Raw genomic sequence first — 25,829 nt, forward strand, 5'->3', positions numbered from 1 at the left:
ATCAAGGTGCACGAAAGCCCAGAAGCAGGAATCAGCCTGTAGTGAAGGAGATAAAATGGCGGGAACGGAGACAAACGGAATGAATGCTATATAGGATGTAGCGATAACTAGTCATGGCATTCTAGGTGTGACAGTTCATTAAGCATCCTAGCCAGATAAATGCAGACTCGTAATCAGAATTCCCACGCGAGATCAGCAGCAGTAGTAACAAATGACCAAATTTGAATCTATGTGATTGAAAACAGGAATGCCAGACGCTCGGCAACCATTGCCAAAGAAAAAAAAAGGACGTACAAAAGACAAAGTCCTTTCTTTTTGTGTGTGCTACTACTAATACACTTCGAGATGCTCAATAAAGAACCAGCATACATGGTGGCGGCCCTCTTCCTTCCAGCAAAACCCCATGGTCGGTGGAAAGGAAAAAAAAGAAGGATGGATAAGCGTTTCCAGCAAGAAAAAAAAACATACTCCTGTCGAAACAAAAAAACCTTTGTTGAAACGCCTTGACTTGATACCCACCTTGTCGTGTTCGCTACTATTACTGCTCCGTGCTTTGATGCGTTAGGAAATTATCCCCTTCTACCGGTTCACAGCCGTGAAGCTCGCATCCGTCATTTCCGTATCGCCATTTTGCGGTGGGGCGGGAGCAGCAGCAGAGTCGGTCGTAGTAGCAGCATTAGGAGGTTGCTGCGCAGCACCCGAGAGCGCACGTCGCCTGCCTCCTTCCTCATCGTTAGCCGCAGATGCCGTTCGCTGCTCGTCATACGTAGGATCGAAGTACTGGCGCTGAGGCTGGGACTGGGACTGCGCTGGTTGCTGAGGCTGTAGCGATGGGAGCGAATGTAGGGGAGGCAGAGAAGGCGGGGGAGCACCATTGACGACGCTGGCTGGGGGACTCGCGGCCGTGGTGGCACTACCGGCGCCGACGGTGCTGAAGTAGTTGCTCTGCGATCGGCCGGGGTCTGGGGTGCTCTGCGCACTGCTGACGGGGTTCATGCTGTGCGATATGTGGCCTATGGCTCCTATCCTTCCCTCGGGCCCCAGGCGCTCGCCCTCGCCGCCTGCGGTACTGCTTGCGCCGCCGGCGCCGCCGCTGCTACTGCCAAGGGGAGGGGTGCCCTTTCTGTTGTGGCTCCGCTTGCTGCGCAGCGGCTTGTCGGTTGGGGTGGGTGGGGGGCTGCTACTCCGGTCGCTGTCGTCGACGTTGTATTCCATGTGCTTGTTGAGTTGCTCGAGGAGGAACGCGCGCTCGAGGCGCATCTTCTGGATTCCACGGTTCAGGCGGGTTATGCGCAGGCGCGTGCCATCGTTGTTGTCTTCAATGTCGGTTATCCGGCGCCGCAGATCGATGCATTTGCGGTAGTAGGCAGTTTCGACGGATGGAGGCAGGTCTTTCGAGGCGATTGCGCGGGATGCTAACGTGGCTGGTTAGTTACAAATGGTCTACTTGAGCGGAATGCGACGCGCCTTACGCGGTTGTGGCATCTTTGCGCTCTTCTTTTTTGTTGCAGTGTTTGAGGTGGAATTCCAAAAAGTCGCAATGTGGCCCCAATAGCTTGACGTGCGGTGTCGCGGGTGGGTTGAGTGGTTGGAGGATATGGGGTTGTTGGTCTCTGGGGCTGATGGTTGGACGCGCCCATGTTGAAGCTCGAACCTCTGTGGGGCCGACGTTGTTCCGAATAGCCTCACCTCCTGTGGCAATCTAGCCTTGGCATCAACACCACCTATCTTTATGCGATCTATGTGAACTCTTCATCTTCTCGAACCAGGCTGCCTTGGTATTGCAGTAGCATTCATGTGCCTTCTTCCAGGTCACTGTACCCTCAAACGTCGACATGTCATCTCACCATGTCAGACCAAGCGTGTACAAACGTAGCCAAAGGCGTGATCGGTCATGTCGCACATTTTCAAATGCCTCAAATACCTAGCAAACTTGATCAAATACATTAGGATACTCGCTCACCGGACTTGAAATAGGCGTTAGGAGGTCTGTGAGATAGAACCGGGTGCGCTTATCCCAAATAGGATACCGACTACATATGCATATCAAACTGCATGTGCATATCACCGGACGTTTGGCTGACTCAGAGGTGCTTTCGCGCTGAAAAATCGTTCACTAACGGAGAGAAACTGGTTTCTTTGACTACTTATTTATACTCCCACTCCCAGCCCCGTCTCGTACTCGACGTTTGGGAGGCTGCGACAAACAGTACTATATTTGGCAGTTGTGCTACAGCCAGCGCAGCTACATAACACGATCTGATACTCAGTCAGACAGTCGAAACTCTTCCTCAAATAAGCTCCCTGCTGTACGGTTATAGCCGTGTGTTGTGCAAGTGGACCCGCTGAATAGTGTTTGGTCGGCGGGACTTCGGATTGCTTAAAACGCCTCGCTGGCAATCGATCGATACCACGTATGAAGATTCCAATCTACAGAGATTAGAGTAGAGAAAAGATAGGACCAGCAAATCGCGAGATGAGGTGATAATGGAAGTGCGGTGTGGCTTTGGTTCTTCATATGCAGAGTGCACAAAACTAGATGATCTTGACTGTACAAATTTAGTAACCTGGTCTAAATATGCTGCCATTGAAAATCAGTTGGTATATCTTGGAGCACAGAATATCAAAACCGCCATCTAGTGTTGCTGTCAACGGTACTAGCAGACATGTCGAGTGATTCTTCAAAAGGATACACGTAACCGACTCCATACAAGCTACGAGGCGGAATAGGCGTGGAGTGAACGGGAAAAGGAGGGCGAAAGAGTTGTGAGATATGCTCCTTCAAATGACTGCAGATCTGAAAATGTGAGTTATTCTTTACTCATGAGTCGCTAGTCTTGCTCTTTTAAGGATTCTTATTGGTTATCAGAGAAGACAATGTGTAGGGAACACCTCGATCCTCAGTACTATGATGTTAAACGAAGGCTGAACCCTGGATCTGGCAAATTCCACCATGTTCTCTCAGTGTCCGCACATAACTTAACAATGGGTCACGAGTATTTACAAATTAGTCCCGTGAAGCTTGGAATGTATATTTGCCCTGACTCAGTACATGTTTTAGATACGCACAAATTGCCAATGTGGTTTCCCAGCAGGTACTTTGCCAAAAATCATTCTTTTCTGAACCGCAGCACCAGGGCCAGAAACGGGTATGATAGATTGTTTGCCGCTTTCATCTCGTCGACTCTTTTTATACAGCCGTAACCAAACAGCGTCGGCATTGCTGCATGCAAGCGCTTGGCGTACGTTCTTACTTTCTAGAACTGGGTCTAGCATATCCAGTATCTCTTCAAACCGCTCAGCTCGGACGGTGACGTGTTCAGCGATAGTACACAGCAGCTTGACAAGGCTATTCCAGATCATGCGCGAGGGTATATCAATGTACACTTCTGGTCGCGATAGTTCGGTAGTGGGATTCGCAGATATTGAAAGACTCATCATATCGGTCTCTATTCTGCCAGCACGCACTGCTTGCGTGCTTTTGATAGTGCTTTTGTTGATGCCGCTTTGCGTATTGGTACGTTTATGCACCTTTTGTATAAGATGCCATGCGTCGTCGACTCTTGTCCTCATGAAATTCCCCGCGTGTTCGCATATAAGCGCTATGGTATCGAGAGTACTAGATACGATGTATGCCTCGGGATCTTGGAGTCGAGGGAGCAGTACAGGCCATAGAGTGTTGATGAGCGGTAGAAATGAGTTCTCATGTTTGGCCAGCGCAGGCATGGTGGTTTGGAGGAGGGACAGTAAAGAGTTGCGTAGTGAAGGAGAGGTGGTCGTTAAGTAGTGTTGTGTCAACTCGGAGATCTTGAGGAGGATGTTGAAGGTGCGAGGTGCTGGTGGCGGGGGCTCTTCTGTCTGAGGTGGTGGATGCTCGTCCTCTTCACTGGGATTACCGTCAGCATCTTCTGGATTTTTCTCTTCTTTCCAAGGATTCTGAGGGAAAGACTCTCTTGGAGCTTTCTTCTCTTCTTCATCCCGGCGTCGTGAATCAGCTTCTAGCTTTTTGAGTGTTTTCATGACATCAGCCATTGTGGGTTCCATGCTCTGCTTGCCTTCGTGCTGTCTACTGCTATCCGATTTGATTGCAAGTTGAGACGTTTTGACGCCTTCTTCCGTCATGCCTTTCAACACCGAGAACAACAGTTCTGCTAGCTTGGGATATCCGTGATATCTTTCCAAGGCTTCAAATATACTGTCAACAAGATCGTCAAGATATGGGAGGAGAGATGGACCACACAACCGCATCATCATGAGCAAGACTTGCGGAGCTTGGGGCGAGACATCTCCATAAGCAAGTTTCAGACCGACTGCGTTGACAATGTAGTCGACGTTTTTGACGACCAGCTCTCCTGCATTTGCATACCCGGATTCATCTGCAACAATGTTCAAACATGTCAAGGCATGCTCGCGCAGAGCCGTATTGGAACTTCCCATGTGGTGCAGTATTGGATAGAGAACTTCGCTCAGCTCGGGCCGAAACTCCGTCTTGTACTGTTTAGCCTGTAATGCTACTGTCTCCAGCGCCAGGGCGAAAAAATGCCAGAGCGTCTCTGTCGCTGGCTCGCGCTGATTTAGTAAAGAGAGGGAATGCGAATACAAATGGTCCAACAGCTCTTCCCTTGGATTTGGCGTTCCAAGATCCATGAAATCATCGATTGATGGATTGATTGCAGCCGCCTCCCTGACCAGATTGATTGACAACCAAAAGCTAGCCAGGCGCATTTCAGCCGTCCCCATATCGATGGAGCCTAGGAGTGCCTGCACTACTGCCAGAGCTGAGCTGGACTTTGCAATCTCTTGGACTAAAAGCTTGAACTCTGACATCATGTCATCCTGGCCTTTGAACTGCAAGCTGATGGACGGAAAGGATAACGATTTCATGGAGTTCAGAGCGAGGGAGCGATCGGTGATGGTATTGTATGTGTTTTCATTCAACTCCTCCAAACCTTTTGCATCTGAAAAGACGGCAGAAACACCGTCGCGCAGACTGTCGGCTAACCGCTCATCTAAGATGATTGGATCTTGTTCAAACAGCCGTAAGGAAACCGATATCTGGTTTATGATTCGGCGTCGATTGTGATTATCCTTGGACTGCATCAGTCGCGGTAGTGCAAGTATCCAGCCGTGCAAGCTTTCGCGCAAGAGATCGGAAAGCTTCTGGTCTACAAGTAAAAGTCCCTTGAGTTGGTGCTCAATCGAGCCGCCCGAGCTTTCGTGACTAGCCAGACTGATCATGGTCTCGGTAGCCATGCTCGTGCAAAGAGCAAGCGATGTGCGGCAATCTTGTATGACGCACAAACATAGCCTGAGAAGGGTTTGCCGAACTTCTGGTTTATCATGATCTCGCAATTTGAAAACATTGGCGAGTGCAATCTTGATCTGCGAGGAGGTCGCCTGCAGCCAGGGAGTTGAACGCACTACTTTGATACTATCCTCCAAACCTTTAGTCGGATCTTCATCGGGTAGATTTTTGACCTTTGCGTCGCTCAGGAGGCGGCCGAGGAGCAATGCGAATACATCCAAACCTTGCTCCACGACCCGAAAGCCTGGTCGGTTACTGCTGCTCGGAGTCAGGACTTTGGTCAAAGATGAGATCATTCTAGGAAGAAAGCTCGCAAGAGCGTCGTCGTCCGCTATGGCATTGATGGTTGATTTTGTTGCACAAACGGCCTGGAATTTGATGTTATTAGCATTGCTATCTGTGAGGCTTTGGAGCATAACCAAGACTGCCTCTCCAAGAGCAGGGATATTGGGAGTCGCCGTGATGGCCTGTTGGCCCTCAGCTGTACGAGATACTCCTGTCATCAACTCGGAGATGCACTTGAGAGCCAAAGACTGGAGCTCTTCGGATGTGGCTGAGATGCCGTTCTCCGCAGACGAGGGTTTGGCGAGGAAGGTGAAGAGGATGAGCAGTTGGCCAGACAGAGCTGGCTCCAGACGACCTCCCCACCCTGCACATAGCAAGGTTGAAATGCACTCAAGACAAATCTCGAGCGCGCGAACAGGGACTTGGCGTGAGATTCGCAACACTTGTGAAATGGGGACGAAGGCGTACTCGGTCAGCTTTGCATCCAGCAGACCAGGTTGGCTAGCCAGAGCGCGCAGTGTAGTAAGCAGATCAGAAAGGGCATCTATCAAGTCCTTGCGAGCATTCTGGTTCTGCGAGAGGCTGGCAGTGACTTGCAAGAGGCGGATGCATATTTGCTTCAGCTGAAAAAGGATTAGCGTAGGTGTAGGACATGGCGACGACGGTGGTGCTGACCCGTTGAAAGACTTGCTGTCTGTCCATGATGTCTGTTTGTTGGATTTTGGGCGGGGAAGAAGCAACTGTGGTTGGACATGCAGCAAATGCAAGATGGGTGCTGATTAGATAGTCTACCGGCTTTGGCTGCCAAGTGAGGAGAACGGCAGACTCAGAAAAGTGCAGTGTGGTGAATGTGCCTGCCAAGCATGTCGTGACAGCCAGAAAGGGCAGAATGCTCCATATATCTATCCACTACGATGATTGCTGTGGATGCGAGGTTTGTGATTGTAAAAAAAAAATGCAATTATGGGCTAGACAGAGGTAGACAGGGTGATGTGGATGTGTAAAGTAAGGACTAGACAAGAGTAGGTGGTGGTGCGTCGCGTCCCACCGGGCTAGCCAATGGCTAGCGCGTCACTGCTCAGAAAGTCGCAGCAGCCCCGGTTCCCCTCGACAACCTCGTCACGTCACGCTACTAATACATCATTATCAACCACCACCACCACCCACGACCGCGTCGCGAGCCTGCTCCACCACGGCCACCGCCACCCACACATCCTGGCTCCGTTTGACGCGCCCAATTAGGCCCCGCTCTTGAAGGCGCACACCATTGTCCGAACCCTCAGAATTGCACGCGCAGCCACGCGACATGGCGCCTCGCAGTCGGCGGAGCGCGGCCGCTGCAACTGAAGCTGTCCAAGAGGAGGAGCAACAGGAAGAGGAGCAGCAGCAGGAAGAGCAGGAGCAGCATGGCCTCAAGAAGCTCCGCTTCAAACAGCCCTTGGTTGGCCGCCCAGGCAAGCCTGTGGGCGTCAGCGACCTCTTGACGCGACTAAAGGCACTTCTCGATGAACTACGCACCATCGACCAGGAAGAGGCCCACCGCGACTCGCTCATGCCCGTCGCCGAGTCGCTCGCCCATCACAGCCTGCTGCAGCACAAGGACAATGGCGTGCGCGCCTGGACCGTGTGCTGCATCGTCGACATGCTCAAGCTGTTTGCGCCTGATGCGCCCTATCCCGCATCCAAGCTCAAGGTACACTATCCTTGCCCTCGCTGCCCTCCTATATGCTGATAGATTCCCCAGGAAATATTCTCCGTCATTATTCACAAGCTTCTTCCCCTCCTCGCCGACCCCTCGCACCCATACAACAGCCAACACATGTACATTCTGCGCTCGCTCGCCGAATGGAAGAGCATTCTGCTCATCAACGAGATCCCAGGCTCTGACCAGCTCACCTCGGCCCTTTTCACCACCTGCTTCGACGTTCTGTCTGGCCCCTCCAAGGCCGAGGACCTGAGCAAGAACATTGAGCACAACATGACCGAGGTTCTCTCTACCATCATAGACGAGGCCCCATCAGTAACGCACGATGTTGTCGATGTGATAGTTGCACAGTTCCTCTGGGCAGACCCCATCACCCTCGGCGCTTCAAAGAGCAAGAAGAGCATCCAAGTAGATGCTAAGCAATCGACGCTGCGTCGCAAAGAGGCCCCACCCGCATACAACATGGCTAAGAACGTCTGCAACTCGTTCCCTGACAAGATGGCGCGCCTGATTGGCAACTACTTTAGTTCCGTCATAGTCGACTTTACAAACTCTGGCACAACATACAAAGCTCATGACGCTGATGACGACCTACCAAAGGGCCCTTCTGAGGAGGACTTGAATGAGGCGCACAAAGCACATCGCCTACTGCGCGAGCTGTGGAAATGCTGCCCGGGTGTCCTCCAGGACATCATCCCGCACTTGCAGGATGAGCTCGCCACAGAGAACGTGCAGCTTCGTCAGCTTGCGACCGAGACCTTTGGTGATATGATTTCGGGGATTGGCGCGGCAGGCCCTCCTCCTCTACCCGACCTTGATCCGGTCGCATATCCCTCGCAAAGTCTGTCGCGAACAGAGTCTGCGCGGCCTTTTGATTATCTCACTACTCCTGTTTCCATCAACTCGTTTCCTACACAATACCCCGTTGCATATCATTCGTTCCTTCAACGCAAAAACGACAAATCAGCCGTTATACGCGCCTCATGGACCACCGGCATTGGCCGCATTTTGATGACATCAGCCGGAGGCATTGGTCTTGATCTCGAAGAAGAGCAAAAGCTGCTCAAACATTTTGCTGAATGTTTGATTGACAGTGACGAAAAGGTGCGGTTAGCAGCCGTCAAGGCAGTTGCACACTTTGAGTTCAATGACATCGTTCGCAAACTAGGCAGCAACGGCGGCATGGCGGAAACTGGCTCTATCCTTTCCAATCTTGCAGATCGTGTCAAGGACAAAAAGAGCGTCATTCATTCTGAGTCCATGAAGCTGCTTGGTAGGATTTGGGGCGTGGCGGCTGGTGCCATTGCCGAGGGCGATGAAATTATCAAGTCACTTTTGGGTCCGATCCCTTCACGCATTCTCGAGGCTTGCTACGTAAACGATCTTGAAATCAACGTCCAAGTCGATTTGGCGTTGTACGACTCCTTGCTACCGCTCGGATACCCGCCTCTAAAAGCAAAGGCAGCGCCCAACTCACAGGTAGTCAAGGACAGCCAAACAGCAAACGAACAAAGTTACACGGAAGCAGACTTGGACAAGATTCGAACCGAGAGGCAACTCGTTCTTGTCAATGGGCTTGAAGAAAAGGCCAAAAAGGTATTCTTTGCCAAGCAAGGAAATCAAGGCCCAGGCGCAAAGTACATGGAGCATTTCCTGAAATTGTGTGAAGAATACAACGGCGGTGTGACTGATAAGAGCGGAAAAGATGTTACAACCAACCTCGAAGGCCTCATTACCTACTACGCAAAGACACTTCCGGACTCGACTAGGGTCAGGGACGATCTTTGGAAGTTTGCCAAGACCCACGATCGCCGCGCCTATGCCCTCATACGCTTTTCTATGGACCCAGCCAGTGACTACCGCAAGGTTTACAGGTCGATCAAAGAGCTCAGGAAGAGGATCGAGGATGGGCCTGGTGCATCTCTGCTTGATACCCTCACCCCACTCCTCTATCGTGTTAGCCTATTGTGTTACAACAAGAGCCATGTCCCGGCTGTTATTGAGTTCACTAGAACCGACAACAAGGGCCTCGGTGCTACTGCTCACGAACTTTTAAAGGAGATCTCTACGAAGCATCCCAAGGTGTTTTCCACTCACGTCAAAGATTTATGCAAGACACTTGAGAGCGAAGCGCCCACGGCGACCAAGCCAAATCCTCCTGGTGCTGTGGATGACCTCAAGGCTTGTGCCGCATTTGCAAGGAAATTCCCAACGGACATTCCCATGAACGGCAAGGACAGCCGAAAATTGGTACAGAGCTTCTTGAACTTTGCATTCTACGGCACACCTCCACAAGCTGCCAAACATGCAATCACCATCATCATGAACAGCGACGATAAGAAAGAAATGCATGCAAAAGAGATTCTCACCAAGAGCATCAAAGGCTTTGAATATGGTGGTGCACATTGGCTTACAAAGCTGGCAGCACTCAGCCAATTAGTCCTGCTTGCCCAGTCAGATTGTGAAGACGAGATGGATGCAGTGATTGAAGTTGCGATTCAAGAAGTCCTTCAAAAACCACACGTAACATCCACCGAGGCTGATGCCGAATGGATGGAGACACCTGATGCTGATATTCAAGGTCGATCCTGGGCCATAAAAATTCTCGTCAACCGACTCCGCTCGTTACCTGCCGAAGCGACTTCCAAGGAGGCAGTGCAGGACACATACACCCTACTGAATCGTTTTGTGCAGAACAATGGTGAAGGATCCACCGGCGACAGCACTCCGGCTGCACACAAGTCGCGTCAGCGCCTCCTTGCAGCCAACTCCCTGCTCAAACTTTCTTGCCATAAGCGGCTCGACCTCTTCTTGACACCTGCAAACTTTGTTCAACTAGCCCTTGTGACGCATGACCCTTGTACTCAAGTACGCAAAGGCTTTGCTGACAAGCTGATGAAGTACCTTGGCCAAGGTCGTCTTCCTCCCCGCTTCTACACCATACTCTTTTTCCTCGCGCACGATCCGGACAAGAACATCAAAAACGGCACAATGACCTGGATTCGTGCACGCCGCACTGCCTTTGCTGCGCGAAAAGAAACGGTTCTAGAGTCGGTATTTGCGAGATTGTTGAGTTTACTCGCCCACCACCCAGATTTCGACACCGAAGACGATACGCTGAAGCTCATGTCGGAGTACATCTTGTACTATCTAAAGTGCGTGGCAACCGAAGAAAATTTGCCTCTCATCTTCCACGTTGCTCAACGTGTCAAAGGCGTTGCAGACGGAATTTCGCCTTCACGACAGGCTGATGAGAATCTATACATCCTATCCGATTTAGCACAAGCCCTGATCCGCTCATGGGAGGAGCAAAACAACTGGACCATGCAATTGTACCCAGGAAAGATGAAGCTCCCGTCTGGAATCTTCCGACCTCTTGAAAGTCATGAGCGGGCACAGGAAATTGCAATGAAGACATGGATCGGTGAAGACTTGGTGGACGACCTCGATCCTCTCGTGCGCAAATACATCCGAAACAAGAAGCGGAAGGCTTCGGAGGGTGCAGAGAAGCCTCGCAAGAAGGCCAAGGGTGATCGGCCCATCAAAGAGAAGAAGGCTAGGGCAGATCGACCTGTGAAAACACCCAAGAAGAAGAGGAGAGGCGGCGATGATGACGATGCAAGTGACGTTGATGGTGGTATCGCTCCATCAAGTGGTCCCCGCAGGAAGAGCGATCGGCGGAGCACTGTGCACAAGAGCTATGTTGAGGTATCAAGTGACGATGAAGACGCCGATGCTGGTACTGAAGAAGCAGAAGAAGACGACGCAGATGCCTCTGAGGACGAAGAAGCCGAGGACAAGTCAAGCCCCGCACCGGAAGAAGATGTGGAGATGGTTGATACAGAAACACTAGCCGAACAGGAAGCCGAAGCCACTGCAGAGACATCCGAGCCTCCTTCAGAAGCTGAGCCCGAGCCTGAATCCGCGCCAGTCAGAAAATCTGCCAGAGGCAAAGCTGCGGATAAGACCAACGGCGTCAAGTCTTCTCCTGCTCAGAAGCGCAGAGCTGCTGAGCCGGTCAAAGAGGACACACCGCCCAAATCAGCGAAGAGCGCAACAAAAACCAGAACAACGAGAGCCAAGGCAAATGGAACTGCACCGGCAGTCCCGTCAAGCCCAACTGCTAATGGCACGCCCATTGTTCGGCGCAGCGGTCGCGCTCGTGCCTAAGATCTTGCTCCATCTATGCATTTTCTTGGCCTCAGTCATCATCCAGACAACTCCGTGCCTGGCACAAAATGGCGTTTCGAGACCGATATTTGTTTCACTCTGTTGTTAGATACCATTGTCGCGTAAGCTCAGTATGTTCGTTTGCGGCAAAAAAGATAGTTTTGGATTTTGTTTAGCTGGGCGTCCTAGGAAATAAATGATGCTGTTGTTTCCCCCGGGGGGGCCTACCATGGAGAGTGGTAGCATGGGAGAGTTTACTATCTCATGCATGTATTCAAGTCGTTCCTGTACACATGTGACTCGCCCTTTTGTGGGGGGCGGTAGAGGGTGTATCTCGAGATACGATGAGAAATGGATAGCCTGAATAAGTTTATATCATGTCATTTGAATGTTTTACCACCTTGCTTTACAGATGTAGTGATTCCTTTGTGGAAATAGAAGATCAGTATTACCGTGACTAGTGTGGGTGCACACTTTCACGGTACCTATGTACCGAAAGTGACGTGGGTTAACGCTTCTATATTCGTATATAAAAGCTAAAAGCTATTTTGAAGTAATTTGACACACTTCGACACCACACATTTCATTGAGAACTTCACACGACCGGGCAGTCTCGCATATTTTCGATGTCTCACCCAATTGGAGCGTACCGCAGCCTTGCGTCCACATGCATTCTGCTGTGCATAGTAGTGCCCCGCCCGAAGTGCAATACGATGCCCTCACTGTATTTACATAGTAGAACACAACAGCAACACCCCACCCCAACTCAAAAACGGCGCCGTAACTTGTGTCTTTTCATAGTGGTAATACAGTGCAGGATATATCTGTCTTGTCTCTTCCTAACGACATTGCTGAGGGTGGAAAGGTCTTGCCAGATAGTAGCCTCACCATCGCACGCTCTTGCTACTAGGCCGCCGCGTTAAGCATCCTAAAATTCGTCCCTATTACATGCGCAGTCTCTTTTTTCATTCAAAGGCATGCGTCTTCTCAAGATTGAAGATAATGGAGGCCTCTCTTTCGCTGAGTTCGACGAAGACACTAAGCCGCCGTATGCGATACTTTCGCACAGGTGGGGAAGGGAAGGGACAGAGGTAACCTTCGAAGATTTGCAAGAAAACACAAGAGAAGATAAGCTCGGCTATAAGAAGATTCGCCTCTGTGGGAAACAAGCAGAGCGAGATGGGTTGCAGTATTTCTGGGTCGATACTTGTTGCATCAATAAGGCAAACAAGGCTGAGCTGTCGCTGGCTATCCAGTCCATGTTTCGCTGGTACCGGGAATCGGCTCGATGTTATGTCTATTTGTCGGATGTCTCGAGCCCACCCCTGGGCACTATCCTAGCATCTGGCCTGCAGAAATCCGAAGTCCAAAACAGCGAATGGTTCACCCGAGGCTGGACACTCCAGGAACTCCTCGCACCTAGCTCGGTCGAATTCTTCTCCCAAGAATGGGAGAAACTTGGTGATAGAAAATCACTAGTACAACAAGTGCACGAGGCAACTGGGATTCCATATCTAGCGCTGCAAGGAGGTGCCTTATCGCAGTTCAGTGTCAGCGATCGGCTGCGGTGGATTGAATACCGGCATACCACATGTCCAGAAGACAAAGCATACTCCCTGGCGGGTGTTGTCGACGTCGATCTGGCGCCATGTTATGGCGAAGGTGTTGAGGGAGCGTTTAGGCGACTTCACGACGAGATCGACAAATCAAGCCGATGTATCCAAGACCTATGTGGCACAGACTCGCGGAAAGACAAGCAGCGTATTGAGGAGATGAAAGGCGGCCTATTGAAAGATGCATACAGTTGGGTCCTTCACAATGATAGTTACACGCATTGGCACGCGGACCCGGAGAGCCGGGTGTTGTGGGTCAAGGGTGACCCTGGCAAAGGCAAGACGATGTTGCTTTGTGGCATCATTAATGAATTGGAGACGTCTACCCCGATGAGGTATGGAACGACAGTGTCGTACTTCTTCTGCCAGGCCAACGACCCGCGGATTAATAGCGCTACGGCTGTATTACGTGGATTATTGTACTCGCTTGTGAGCCAGCAGCCATCACTTGTGTCTTGCGTGCGTAAAAAGTACGATCACATAGGGAGAAAAATGTTCGAGGACGCGAACGCATGGATTACCTTGGAAGACATATTTGCGGATGTGCTACAGAACCCAGGCCTTCCTCCTATTACCTACCTGATCATCGATGCGTTAGACGAGTGCGTTACTGACTTACCAAAGCTTCTTGATTTTATCATAAGGCATTCGTCTACCTCCCGCGTTAAGTGGATTGTTTCTAGCCGTAACTGGCCAGAGATCGAGGATCGCCTAGAGCAAGCTGGCTCCAAAGTCAGGCTTAGCCTTGAGCTAAATCCGGCTTCTGTTTCGAGGGCGGTCGAATTTTTCACTGAGCAAAGAGTCTTTGAACTTGCGAAGCAGAACAACTATGATGAGCGAACTCAGCGCGCCGTGCTAGATCATCTAGCGTTGAATGCGAACGACACCTTCCTCTGGGTAGCCCTGGCGTGCCAGCATCTTCAAGTGACGGCGAGGCGAAACGTCCTGAGAAAACTACAATTATTTCCACCTGGATTAGATGCCCTATACGAGCGAATGATGCAACATATTAGTAAGAAGGATGATGCTGAGCTCTGCAAGCAGGTATTGGCTGCGGTCACGCTCGTCTACCGGCCTATCACGCTCGATGAGCTTGTGACACTTGTTGCGCCACTCGAAGAAGTAACTAGTGACGCAGAGTTACGGGAGATCATCGGTCTTTGTGGCTCTTTCCTCACCCTAAGCGAACAGACTTTGCACTTTGTGCACCAATCAGCCAAAGACTTCCTCCTTGCTAAGGCTTCCCAGGAAATTTACCCGACTGGGCAGGAAGCTGCCCATCAGGCCATCTTTACCAGGTCACTTCAAGTCATGTCAACAACCCTAAAAAGGGACATGTACGGGCTGAAAGCGATAGGCACGCTGATCGAAGACGTTCAAAAGCCTAATCCAGACCCATTAGCAGCTGTTCATTATTCCTGTATTCACTGGATCGACCATCTATGTGAATCAAAGCTCACGGCTTCCACGCCTGATCCAGAACATCTGCGAGATGGAGGGGTTGTTGGTAGGTTTCTGAAAACACTATTTCTATACTGGCTAGAATCCCTCAGCCTTTGTAAGAGTATGTCCTACGGCGTAGTCTCTATGAGAAAGCTATATATGTTAGCACAGGTATGTCTGCGCTAAGCAACTCTGCTATATATCTTCTATACTGATCATAGTCAGAAACAAGGGACGATGGCTCCCCTCACTCAGCTTGTGTACGATGCGTACCGTTTCATCATGTATCACAACCAAACGATTGAAATCAGCCCTCTTCAGACGTACATATCTGCGTTGTTGTTCAGCCCGACAGATAGTCTGATCAGGAAATCTTACCATCACGAAGCACCTGAATATATCTCAATCACAACAGCTATGGTGAGCACCTGGGATGCATGCCTACAAACGCTTGAGGAACATACCGGAGTTGTCAACTCAGTAGTCTTCTCTCATGATTCATCGCGTATCGTATCTGGGTCATCTGATCACACGGTCAAGATCTGGGATGCCAGCAGCGGAGCCTGCCTCTTAACACTGAGAGGCCATGGCTCTGATGTGCTCTCAGTAGCCTTCTCTCATGACTCGTCACGAGTCATTTCAGGGCTATTGAATGCCACGGCCAAGGTCTGGGATACCAACAGCGGGGCTTGCCTTTTAACAATGAGAGGTCACAGAGAATCTATCAGCTCAGTAGCCTTCTCCCATGATTCCTTCTGGATCACCTCCGGGTCAGACGACTCCACTGTCAAGATCTGGGACTCAGATAGTGGATATTGCATCCGGGCAGTTAAACATGGCAGCAGGATTGACTCATTAGCCTTTTTTCACCGCTTTAATCGACTGGTGTCAACATGTTTCAATGATAATACGAAGGGAGTAAGGGTTTGGGACATAAAGGAAGGCAAACCTTCAAAAAATATCCCAATTCCTTATAGCAGCTCCAAGTCAGTATTCGTCTCGCGTGATTGCACTAGAATTGCGTCAGTCGATGTGCTGACTTCCCACCGAGAAGTTGACATTTGGGATTTGGACAGTGGCAAGTGGCTGAAGACACTCGAGGGGCATGATGATGACGTTCGCTTGGCAACTTTCTCGCATGACTCGACGAAGTTAGCATCTACGTCATTTGGCGGCACTATCAAAATCTGGGATGTGATTACTGGACAGAACGTATGAAGGCCATGGTAGCTATTATAACTCGCTGGCCTTCTCTCACGACTCAGCTTACCTGGTATCTGGATCAAACGACTACACAACCAAAATCTGGGATGTAAGTAGTACTGTGTCCTGCCAGGCCCCAAGAGGCTATGATGGCAAAGTTGAATTAGTAGTCTTCTCTTCCGACTCGGCACTACTAGCATCTGGATTCAGCGATGGAACAATCGGAATCTGGTGCGCAGACAGTGGAGAGTGTTTCCAAATCCTCCAGCACAATGATTACAGATGCTCTGATCCCAAGAACTATGGTTTTCATGTCACCTCAATGGTCTTTTCTCATAACTCGGCCTTGCTAGGATCTGCATCATTGAATGGAATAATTAAAACATGGAACGTAAGTGACGGAAAATGCCTCCACATACTGAACAACAACGGTCCTGTCGACACTGTAGACTTCTCACACAACTCTGCCTGCCTGGCTTCGGCATCCTCTACCGAAAAGGGTTTTACTAGTAAGGTGTGGGACCTGAGCAATAGCAGGTGCATCCAAACCTTTTCGTCTGATGATACCTGGGGTACAGAAACTCTTTTCAACACGCCAGCCATATCCCACGACTTGGCCCAGCTAGCATTGGCATCTAGCAGGTTCGCAATCAACGTTTGGAACATTAACAAAGGCGAGAGACTCCACACGCTGGAGGGTCATAAAGAAATAGTACTCTCGATGGCCTTCTCCAAGGACTCGGCGCTTCTTGCATCCAAATCGTTCGACAGGATGGTGAAGATCTGGGATCTTAAATGCGGTATTTGCCTTGAGACTTACCAAACTGATGATATGGATTTACGCCTAAAATTCGAAACTATTGGACCATATCTTCATGTCGGCACTGGCACTATCGATATTAGCGCTGCGCGAGGCCCATGGTCGATCTCAGATCCTTCCAAGCCTAGGATTCCTCAATACCACGGCATTGGTCTAAGCCAGCGTATGGAGTGGATAACCCATAACTCAAAGCTCCTTGCTCGGATACCTCCAGAACATCGGCCAGGATACATGTTCCAGAATCATTGGACGGTGTCAGGGAATACTATTGCTATTGCCAACAATTCCGGAACCATGTGGATATGTCAAGTCGATGTCGATAGGCTTTTAGCTTTGGGATCGTGATTTCCCAATCGGTTGAACTATGATCTCGCTGTTCTACATAGATGCCTGAAGATAATAACGTTGTACATGTACTGCTGATTTGCCATGATGCAGCTTCGAGTGCCTCTAGAAAATTAGAACAGACTCCATGTTTTCTACTTCTGGTTTGCTACCGTATACTGATGATAATTTCGAATAGATTATTGGAGATGGGTTCAAATAATCTGTAATTGTCGCATCTTTAGCGTGAGAACCATGCGACTTTTTCACCAGGAACGATTCTCGAGGGTTCCATGCCCGTCAGGATAGACCAAGCGCGAATCCTCACATGCTGTTCTTTTCGAAGCGATAATCTGACGAACCCTGAACCATCTTCTTGAAGTCCATCTAATACTACTGGGCGAACCAAAATGAAAGGACTTGTAGCTACCCTATCATTGCTGCCCATTCGAATACCATTGGCCGAAGCTGAACCAAACACAGTCTTCACAATTACCCTCCCGGTCAGTATAGAATGATGCATCACTCTACTGCGTCAGCTTCGCAAAGCAATCAGGAAATCTCATATCCTACACCAACCGCATCTACTATCTCAAGCACACCCACACCAACATTGATGAGTGAACAACCACCACGCCCTCAACTCGGCAATCGTCTCCCCACCACCGCCCTCCATTGCGGATATCTTAATTCTTCACTCATCAATAAACGATATTCAAGATGCCGTCGTGGACAGCAGCACCCGCTGCAATAACCGAACGACGAACCGCCGCCAACGCAATCATCCTCCACCAAACCAACCACCTACCCCGCAAGAAACTCCTCATCGTATTCTCCGTCCTCGCCATCTCGCATGTCGTGTGCTTTGTCGACCAGACGGGCATCGGCGTCGCGCTCTCGACCATCGGCCGCGAACTAAACGCCGAAGACACGATTAGCTGGGCGGGCACGAGCGCGCTGATTGCGAATACTATTTTTCATGTCTTGTATGGACGGATGAGTGATTTATTCGGTACATTTTGCCCCTCTTACTTGCCACTACATTCCAAAAAGGAGGAAAAGGCTAACAGAAGTGTTTTATACAGGTCGAAAATCCGTCCTCCTGACCGCCCTGGCCCTCCTCTCCGTCTCCTCTCTCCTCTGCGGTCTCGCCCGCAACGCAACCATGCTGTACGTATTCCGCGCGCTATCCGGTGTGGCGAACGGTGGTGTCGTGTCGCTCTCTTCCATGATTGTATCCGATATCGTTACCTTGAAAGAGCGGGGAAAGTGGCAGGGTATGATTGGGGCGTGTGTTGGGATTGGCAACATGACTGGACCATTTATCGCAGCGGCATTTGTGCAGAGGAGTACGTGGAGAGGCTTCTTTTGGATGCTGAGTCCTATTGCGGCGCTTTGCGCGGCTTTGTGCTTGTTTGTGCTGCCGACGCCGGTGAATCAGCCCAGAGCGGATATTAAGACAGTTTTGAAGAGGATTGATTACGGAGGCATATTTTTTGGGAGTGCGGCGTTGTTGCTGTTGCTTATTCCGATTGCAGGAGGTGGAGATTATTTCGAGTGGAGCTCGCCAATGGTGATTTCCATGCTGGTGCTTGGGGGGTGCTGTGTGCTCGTTTTCGTGTACATCGAGCACAGAGTAGCGGTGCTGCCTATGATGCCTCGTACGTTTGTTCCCTTCCCGAACACCATTTTCAGATTATCTACTAATGCTTCTATAGTAACTCTCTTCAAATCCGGTCCCGTATCCGTCATGCTGATCCAAAACTTCCTTTTCGGAATGGTCGCCTACTCGCAAACTTACTACCTCCCCCTCTTCATGCAAAACGCACGCCGCCTCTTTCCCATCGCCTCCGCATGTCTCATGCTCCCAATTTTCGCTTCGCAGACACTTTCTTCAATCGCTTCGGGCCAATACATGTCGCGTTCCGGGCACTACGGCGAAGTCATCTGGACTGGATTTTTCCTGTGGACACTCGGCGTAGGACTAACATGCATCTTCTCACTCGACACGCCACTGTGGGCTATCGCACTCATCCTCGCTATCCAGGGTATCGGTATTGGCGCGGTTTTTCAGCCCGTGCTCGTCGCGCTACAAGCACACTGTTCAAAAGCTAATCGTGCAATCGTCATCTCCAACCGCAACTTCATCAGGAGTCTTGGCGGCGCAGTCGGTCTGGCGGTTTCGGCGGCAACACTCCAGAATTCGTTGCATAAGGCTATGCCGGTCGAGTTTCGTGGCTTGACTCTTAGCTCTTACGATACGCCGCCGTTCGAGACAATGGATGATAGGCAGATTCGGCTCATCTTGAAGGCATATGCAACGGCGAGTCGGACGGTGTTCATTGTAAATGTACCTTTCATGGTACTGTGCCTGATAGGTTGTTTCTTCATCAAGGATCGGGGACTCATGCAGCAAGATGAAGACAAGGGCATCGAGAAGACGATCACACGGGACGAGGAATCATGTCACACCGGTAGGTAATTGGGGATGGACAGCAGGACCTAACAGTGGGCGTTTTCTTTTCCCAAAACAAAAGTCATTCAGTCATTCTTTCTACCAGTACAGTACTTAGCTTAGATCATACTGCAAGAAAAGTTCAGCGTTCCAACGTCGCCTTCTTCTCACAGCTCCCTCCAATTCCACTCCCGCTCCCACGCATACGCTGCCTCCAGGACTTCCATCTCGCTCCACCACTTCCCAATAATCTGCATACTAACTGGTAACCGGACTCCATCTTGCACGCCCGGCCCTTCCAGCACACTCAAGAACCCAATAGGTAACGCAAGCGCGGGATGTCCACTCTGATTAAACGGCGCCGTATTCGACGTCAACCCAACCTGCTTCGCCACCTGCTCCAACGGCGTCGCATCAGGCGACGGATGACTCGTCGCCACATACGGTAGCGTAGGCGTAAGCAGCAAGTCATACTCGCTCAACGCCGCATCATACGCATCGCGCAGCTGTCTCGACAAATTCGTCGCTTTAGCGAGCAGATTCGGGAACTGTTGTGTCGCATACAGCCCATTTAGATAAATATTCTTCGTAGACGGATACACTTCGTCCCAGTTTTCCGGGACTGCCGCGGCTTGCTGGAAGAGAGTATTCAAGGGAAGCATTTGGTGTGTGCGACGTCCGAAGGGACCGCTGGCTTTGCTTAGGAAGCCGCCGACTTTGGAGATGCCGGTCCAGATTGCGGCGCCTTTGGCGTGCAGGGGGATGGAGACTTGGGTTACGGTTGCGCCGAGCAAGGTATATTTTGAGGCTGCGGCGAGGAAGTTTCGGACTATGCGTTTATCCATGGCGGGGGTTGAGAGGGATTCGGTTATGATTGCGAATTTCTTGCCTTGGAGGGGTTTCTCTTGGGGGAGGTTGGTAATGGAAGTGTAGAGTGGGATTTTAGAGGGGTGTGGTGCGGTGAAGGAGCGGTCATCGATGTTATCATTGCCTGCGATAGCTTCGAGGAGAAGAGCGTTTTCAAGCACAGTGCGTGTCATGGGGCCGATGTGGTCGTTGGTTGGCTCATTGCTGCCACATCCCGTGTATGGTACAAGTCCGAATGTAGGCTTTAGACCTACAATACCGCAGTTGGCCGCTGGAACACGGATACTTCCTCCTTGATCTGCACCAATCGCTCCGTCGGCTTCGCCTAGTGCGATGATTGCCCCTGATCCGCTGGAGCTTCCGCCTGCACTGTAGCCTTTTGCGAATGGGTTCTCGACTACGCCAGTACCGGAGGAGTGACTTGTTGCCGAGTGACATAGATTTTCGCAAACAGCTTTTCCCAGGATACGTCCGCCGGACTCCAAGATACGGGTTGTAACTGTTGCATCGAGATCCGGAACGTAGTCTTTGACGAAGTTGGTGCCTAGTAGCATGGGTACATCTTTGACGGCTATGTTGTCTTTCAGAACGAACGTCTTGCCGTGCAGCTTGCCTTTGCCGTCAGAGAGCTTGTCAATGATGTTACACCTCCATGCCCATGCTCCGTGGGGATTCTCTGATATCTCTGGAAAATGTACGTTTTCTCTCGGAAAGCGATCTTCATCCACACGTGGGACGTAGTCTGTTAATGCTCAGCTCAAGCCTCGCAACTCATTGCCTTTTTGTAGCCTACCGTCCATAGTCATCAGCTGTTCGCTCGCATCATGGAAAACTGCAAGTAGACGTCGATAGTCTTCCTTCTCTTTTTCATCTATCGGCATGCCAAGCTGTGAGCAAAGCTTGTCTAGGACTTCCGTTGTGACGGGGTTGCCATGGCTCGGATCCAGTGAGAATACCGACATTCTTTTTATTTGAGAAATTTGAAATCTCTTTTGTAATTGAGGTGGTGTCCAAGATCAATTTCGGCCAGAGGAACGACGACAGCGATGACCGTTCAAGATTTGTAATGTGTACTAACACATTGCTAACTCGAAGTGAATTTTGACACATATTGCTTAGAAGTTGCCCTGATAAGAAAGCACTCTTAGGAGAGGTCATAGTGCTTCAAATGACGCAAAGGAGTTTAGGTGATGCTCAGAGAGGAACGATAACAGTGATGCGGGGTTAGTGGGTCGCCTTGTCCATCATCGGAATTGTTACTCCCGATCAACCAGCCTGCCAGTAACAACGACCGTAGACAAGCAGCTTCCGTTTGTGGAAAGATAACGATGGCTAGGGGTTTAGACAATTGGATACATATGGAGAAAGATAATGTAATCCCACACCAAGGATCTCAAGGCACCTCACTCTTTGATTTTCAAGTGTCTTTGGGAACGCCAATACTAGTTGATCCATCATGGTCCATGTTGAAGAGTCACTGCAGCTGCCTCGAGACTTTGAAGGTGCGAAAAATTGAAGTAAGCGCGCTTCAAACACTTACAAGCTCCATCAGGTTTTGGTGAAGACGGACATGATGCGCAATGGCCGAATGGAGCTCGAATAGCCGTTTCCTTTGTTCTCAACTACGAAGAGGGCGGAGAGAGAAATCCTATGGATGGTGACGGTACTAGCGAGCCTTATCTTTGGGAAAAGGGTCCATCAGGAGGCGGAAGGGAGCAGCGACACCTCAATGGTGAGCAAGACTACGAGTATGGCAGTCGTTGCGGCTCTTGGCGCATACTGCGTTTGATGAAAGAGTTTGGCTGGAACATGACTCTATGGGCTATTGCTGTAGCCATGGAAAGGAATCCATCGTTTGCCAAAGCTTGTGTAAGGGAAGGCCATGAAATCGGTGCGCATGGTTACAGGTGGCTGGATATCTGGGATTACTCGCTAGAGGAAGACAAAGCCTATATCAAGAAGACATGCAAGGCACTCGAAGCTGCCACTGGTATGCTTTTTTGGATACTGTTTTTTTGAGTTGAATTGACCACGGTATAGGGGAGTTTCCAGTTGGAGCGTATTTTGGAAGAGGTACGCCGAATACAGCTAGCTTGCTACCTATCATGTGGAAAGAGATGGGCCATAAAATGCTGTACACTTCCGAAGTGTATAATGAAGACTCTCCTTATTGGATCGATCTCCCATGGGAGAGTACACTCCCGGACGAAGAGAAGGAAGGCTTGCTGATGCTGCCATATAACTATGATTGTGAGCTTTCATCCTGTATTTTCAGTGTCAATCTAATACTAGGATAAGGCAATGATGGAAAGTTCCATATGCTCCCAGGTTTCGTCAGTTCAGCCGGTGCTGTATATGAGCAATATTTGAAAGACACGTTTGACTGCCTATACAGAGAAGGTGGAAAGATGATGACCATACCCTTGCATTCTAGGATAGCGGGTAAGCCGGGAAGATCAGAGAGTCTTCGCAATTTCATGAAGTACATTTCTCAGAAAGAGGGCGTTTGGGTAGCGACGCGAAGAGATATTGCCAACCATTACCGTAAGACTTTCCCTTATAAGCCGGGATCGAAGACTGGTGGGCTCAACTAGTTTGGATAGTATTCAAAGAGAAACGCTATGTCAAAAAGTAGGAAAATAAAATCCGCGATGTCCTCGTTCAAGCATCGGCTGATCATAATGATACAACGCCAGCTCCTGATATAGCTTACATAGAATGATATGAGTGGCTAGAGCCAAGTTCCCGTTCCAGCGTGTGGCTACAAGATGTTCGCTCTGCTCTAGGATAGATTCCCCCAGCGTTATCAACGACTAGTTCCAATGACGACGCCTCCGACCCGACATCGGCATTTTCGTGCCGATATCCTATCCCCTTATCATCCACACTCATACCTTGCCTTCCAAAACTATACTTTCCCGTTGTTCGACCGATCTAATAAATTGTTTGGATGCTATTGGTGAGCTTGAAATCAAAGTCCGATGTGACAAGATTGGGATGGTTCTGGGAACGTATACCCCCACGTGTTCCTCTGGGTCTAACACGAAAAGGGAATAGTGTGCGGCGAACCAGGACCGGCTCGTTGGTGTGAGATTAGATTCCACCTAAAAAGAACAATCAAGATCACTCAAGAAGCAAATAGGAGATAATGCGACAGGCTTGTCATTTACAAAACTAATCCTAAGAAAATACCAACCAAATCAATACGGCCCTGTTCCCTCTCATGCTTCCACATCCTAGCGACGTGTTCAGATTCGCCAGAGAGACTGCTGTGCGCGCTCCCAGTGATCCCGATCCCGGATGTAGCGGGGGTTCTGCGCTACAATGGAGCAGGGCAGGAAGCGCGACTGATCAATATCATACACTACGCTTCCACTGACGCCCTGCAAAGCGCTCTCAATAGCAACCTCGCACATGTTATGGCACTTGCCTCCCCAGTGGCCAGCAATTGCTTCCCGAACCCATTTCTGCTCCAGCTGTTGCTTGAGTTCCAACGTCTTGGTCTCGAGCGTAGCAATCTCGAGATGGCGAAGTGCATCCATGATGATCGCAGCGGCCGGCGCTTCACGAATCTCCAGAGCCTTATCATCCGTTGACAGAGGCTCAAGTCCGACAAATCGGCCCAGACCAAACTTGCCAACTTCTCTATTGAGGAACGCAATGGCATCGATGAGAGGGAATTTGTTGCCATCCACCGAGACGAGGTTTCCGTTCTCGAATCGAAGTGTGAGCTTCTGAGGTGGGTGGTCCTCGTGGCGTCGGGTCCATTGGTAAGCATCTTCTGGAATGCAGAAGCCTTCTGGGTCGCCCAGAGGACCATCTTCGAATTCTCGGCACCAGAGATTCTCATCACCACTGAGCTTGCGTTCCGACATAATAGTCAGGCCGGCCACACTAAGTTCCTCCGCCTTCTTCTCTCGCGAGACGACAGAGTGCGGGTATGGGCTGCCGAACTGTCCGGGGAAACCAAGACGACGAATGCAGTTGTTGAGCCTAGGCAGACTGTTCTGCGATAGATTGGCTGTGTGAAGCAGCAAACCTGCACTGACTTCCTTGGCGTAGTCCGTGATGAGGCGCGCGATAACAGGGCGGGTAAGGGAGCTGCTGACGGGGAAGAGGCCCAGATACATGGCGTGAGCGCGGATAGCGGGCATGACACCTTCTTTGACAAATGCCTCGCGGCCATCAAGAAGCTTGAACTTGGCGCCAAAATGCGCGGCGTGCTTGGTAAGGCTCTCCTCCTCGACTGGCGCACCAACATCGACTGCCACGGCATGGATGTTGGTAAAGCCAAGCTGTTGAAGACGGAGGAGCAGATAGGTGCTGTCCAGGCCGCCGCTGAACATGGTTACAACAGGCGCATCTCTGCTCTCGAACCTCTCAAGCTGCTCGAAACTCTCAATGGGCTTGGTTTCCTTTGGGAGGGCGCCATTGACACCGTTGACACCGTTGACTTTGAGGCCCTGCGATTGTTAACATGTAGGTCAAAAAGCATTCTGGTCTTTGCATACCATGACTGCAGTTGCAAGAAATTTATGGAGGAAATAAAAGAGAAGCTACTTTATGGGACGAGTGCTAGGAGTTGGGTCGCAAATATCAAGCAATGAGTGAAGAATGAATCCAGTATCAAGTCGGTTTGCCAGACTTTATACCTTACGAGTGCTCTACCTTCGCTTGGCAGATTATTGCTATGTCCATTGACTCTCCGACTGAACCTTAGCCGATATCGCTAACCGATGCTACAATCTGTGATAATGAAGAACATGCATGCATTCGAGGGGATGTCGCAAGGGTGTAGCTGCAGGACTCAGCTGCGCTTTGGAAGCAGCTCACCGCCAATGGTGGTTACAATCTGCCATTACAAAGAAACATTCAGCTGTAACCATAGTCTTTCAAAACAGATGATCAAACCCGACGCTAGGAAAGACTACCTACCGTGCCAGCTCAGCCGCACGGGTCGGGACATAATACTGGATCTGGACTGGATCTTTCACCGGTATGCACTTCCTCGAGACGATACCCTCAGAATCGCCTCCCCGTGGTAGCAATAGGATGCACGTGGGGCTCTGCTACAAAGCGGTTCATGTGTTGTACTGCATTCTCAATCAGCGTGTCTGAAACGATAGACAAAGGCGTGCCACTAGCATGGCTCGGTACTGGACTACTACCCGCCTAAAATTGGCATCTAGATTCATCGGTTGCACAACGAATCCTTCCCCAGATCTACAGCAGCGGGCCGCGTCAGCGGTTACAAGTCAGAGTTCATGCAGACGGTGTGCCCTGCGTCTATGGGCTCAGCCTTAGCGTTGTGTAGAGGAACGCTAGTGACCGGGTAATATCAACTGTTCCCCCACCAATCACGAGCATCAACACCATCCATCGCTCGGACTAATTGGGAAAGTACCACATATTGCACCATTCCTGCATACAAACCATAGGGGACGCCTAAACGGATCTGGAATATGCGCCATACGGCCAGCACTGCACCACTGTGGACCACAATTAGCAAGAGCCTATATGGGGTTTAGTGCTCGTGGTACAAGGAGTATGTGCCCGCTGTATACACGTTTTGACCTAGATCCTTTTTCTAACTTCGTGCATATGCTGACTGGGTCGTTCTAAGGCATCCACCGAGTAAC

The 25,829-nt window shown here is 50.3% G+C and overlaps 8 protein-coding genes across 8 annotated transcripts; 4 read left to right on the forward strand and 4 right to left on the reverse strand.

The window, feature by feature from the left end:
* Positions 1-579: 579 nt before the first annotated feature.
* On the reverse strand, positions 580-1,485 carry COCMIDRAFT_3135 (uncharacterized protein; the record flags this gene model as incomplete). Its single annotated transcript, XM_007687294.1, has 2 exons — positions 580-1,415; positions 1,473-1,485. The coding sequence occupies 2 exons, from the start codon at positions 1,483-1,485 to the stop codon at positions 580-582; spliced, it is 849 nt and encodes a 282-aa protein (XP_007685484.1).
* Positions 1,486-3,057: 1,572 nt separating this feature from the next.
* Positions 3,058-6,292, reverse strand: COCMIDRAFT_88628 (uncharacterized protein; the record flags this gene model as incomplete). Its single annotated transcript, XM_007687350.1, has 2 exons — positions 3,058-6,213; positions 6,266-6,292. The coding sequence occupies 2 exons, from the start codon at positions 6,290-6,292 to the stop codon at positions 3,058-3,060; spliced, it is 3,183 nt and encodes a 1,060-aa protein (XP_007685540.1).
* A 604-nt stretch (positions 6,293-6,896) lies between these two features.
* Positions 6,897-11,465, forward strand: COCMIDRAFT_88694 (uncharacterized protein; the record flags this gene model as incomplete). Its single annotated transcript, XM_007687351.1, has 2 exons — positions 6,897-7,283; positions 7,335-11,465. The coding sequence occupies 2 exons, from the start codon at positions 6,897-6,899 to the stop codon at positions 11,463-11,465; spliced, it is 4,518 nt and encodes a 1,505-aa protein (XP_007685541.1).
* A 977-nt stretch (positions 11,466-12,442) lies between these two features.
* On the forward strand, positions 12,443-16,889 carry COCMIDRAFT_3138 (uncharacterized protein; the record flags this gene model as incomplete). Its single annotated transcript, XM_007687295.1, has 3 exons — positions 12,443-14,692; positions 14,747-15,733; positions 15,858-16,889. The coding sequence occupies 3 exons, from the start codon at positions 12,443-12,445 to the stop codon at positions 16,887-16,889; spliced, it is 4,269 nt and encodes a 1,422-aa protein (XP_007685485.1).
* A 699-nt stretch (positions 16,890-17,588) lies between these two features.
* COCMIDRAFT_88646 (uncharacterized protein) lies at positions 17,589-19,350 on the forward strand (the record flags this gene model as incomplete). The annotated part of the gene is made up of 3 exons (XM_007687352.1): positions 17,589-17,880; positions 17,954-18,529; positions 18,587-19,350. The coding sequence occupies 3 exons, from the start codon at positions 17,589-17,591 to the stop codon at positions 19,348-19,350; spliced, it is 1,632 nt and encodes a 543-aa protein (XP_007685542.1).
* Positions 19,351-19,490: 140 nt separating this feature from the next.
* On the reverse strand, positions 19,491-21,152 carry COCMIDRAFT_88603 (uncharacterized protein; the record flags this gene model as incomplete). Its single annotated transcript, XM_007687353.1, has 2 exons — positions 19,491-20,932; positions 20,984-21,152. 2 exons carry the CDS (start codon positions 21,150-21,152, stop codon positions 19,491-19,493), a joined length of 1,611 nt encoding a protein of 536 aa, XP_007685543.1.
* Positions 21,153-21,646: 494 nt separating this feature from the next.
* On the forward strand, positions 21,647-22,784 carry COCMIDRAFT_88642 (carbohydrate esterase family 4 protein; the record flags this gene model as incomplete). The annotated part of the gene is made up of 4 exons (XM_007687354.1): positions 21,647-21,692; positions 21,743-22,180; positions 22,231-22,440; positions 22,489-22,784. 4 exons carry the CDS (start codon positions 21,647-21,649, stop codon positions 22,782-22,784), a joined length of 990 nt encoding a protein of 329 aa, XP_007685544.1.
* A 654-nt stretch (positions 22,785-23,438) lies between these two features.
* COCMIDRAFT_24229 (uncharacterized protein) lies at positions 23,439-24,704 on the reverse strand (the record flags this gene model as incomplete). Its single annotated transcript, XM_007687300.1, has 2 exons — positions 23,439-24,653; positions 24,702-24,704. The coding sequence occupies 2 exons, from the start codon at positions 24,702-24,704 to the stop codon at positions 23,439-23,441; spliced, it is 1,218 nt and encodes a 405-aa protein (XP_007685490.1).
* Positions 24,705-25,829: the final 1,125 nt, after the last annotated feature.

Source organism: Bipolaris oryzae, assembly GCF_000523455.1.
Source record: "Bipolaris oryzae ATCC 44560 unplaced genomic scaffold scaffold_28, whole genome shotgun sequence".
NCBI lineage: Eukaryota > Fungi > Ascomycota > Dothideomycetes > Pleosporales > Pleosporaceae > Bipolaris > Bipolaris oryzae.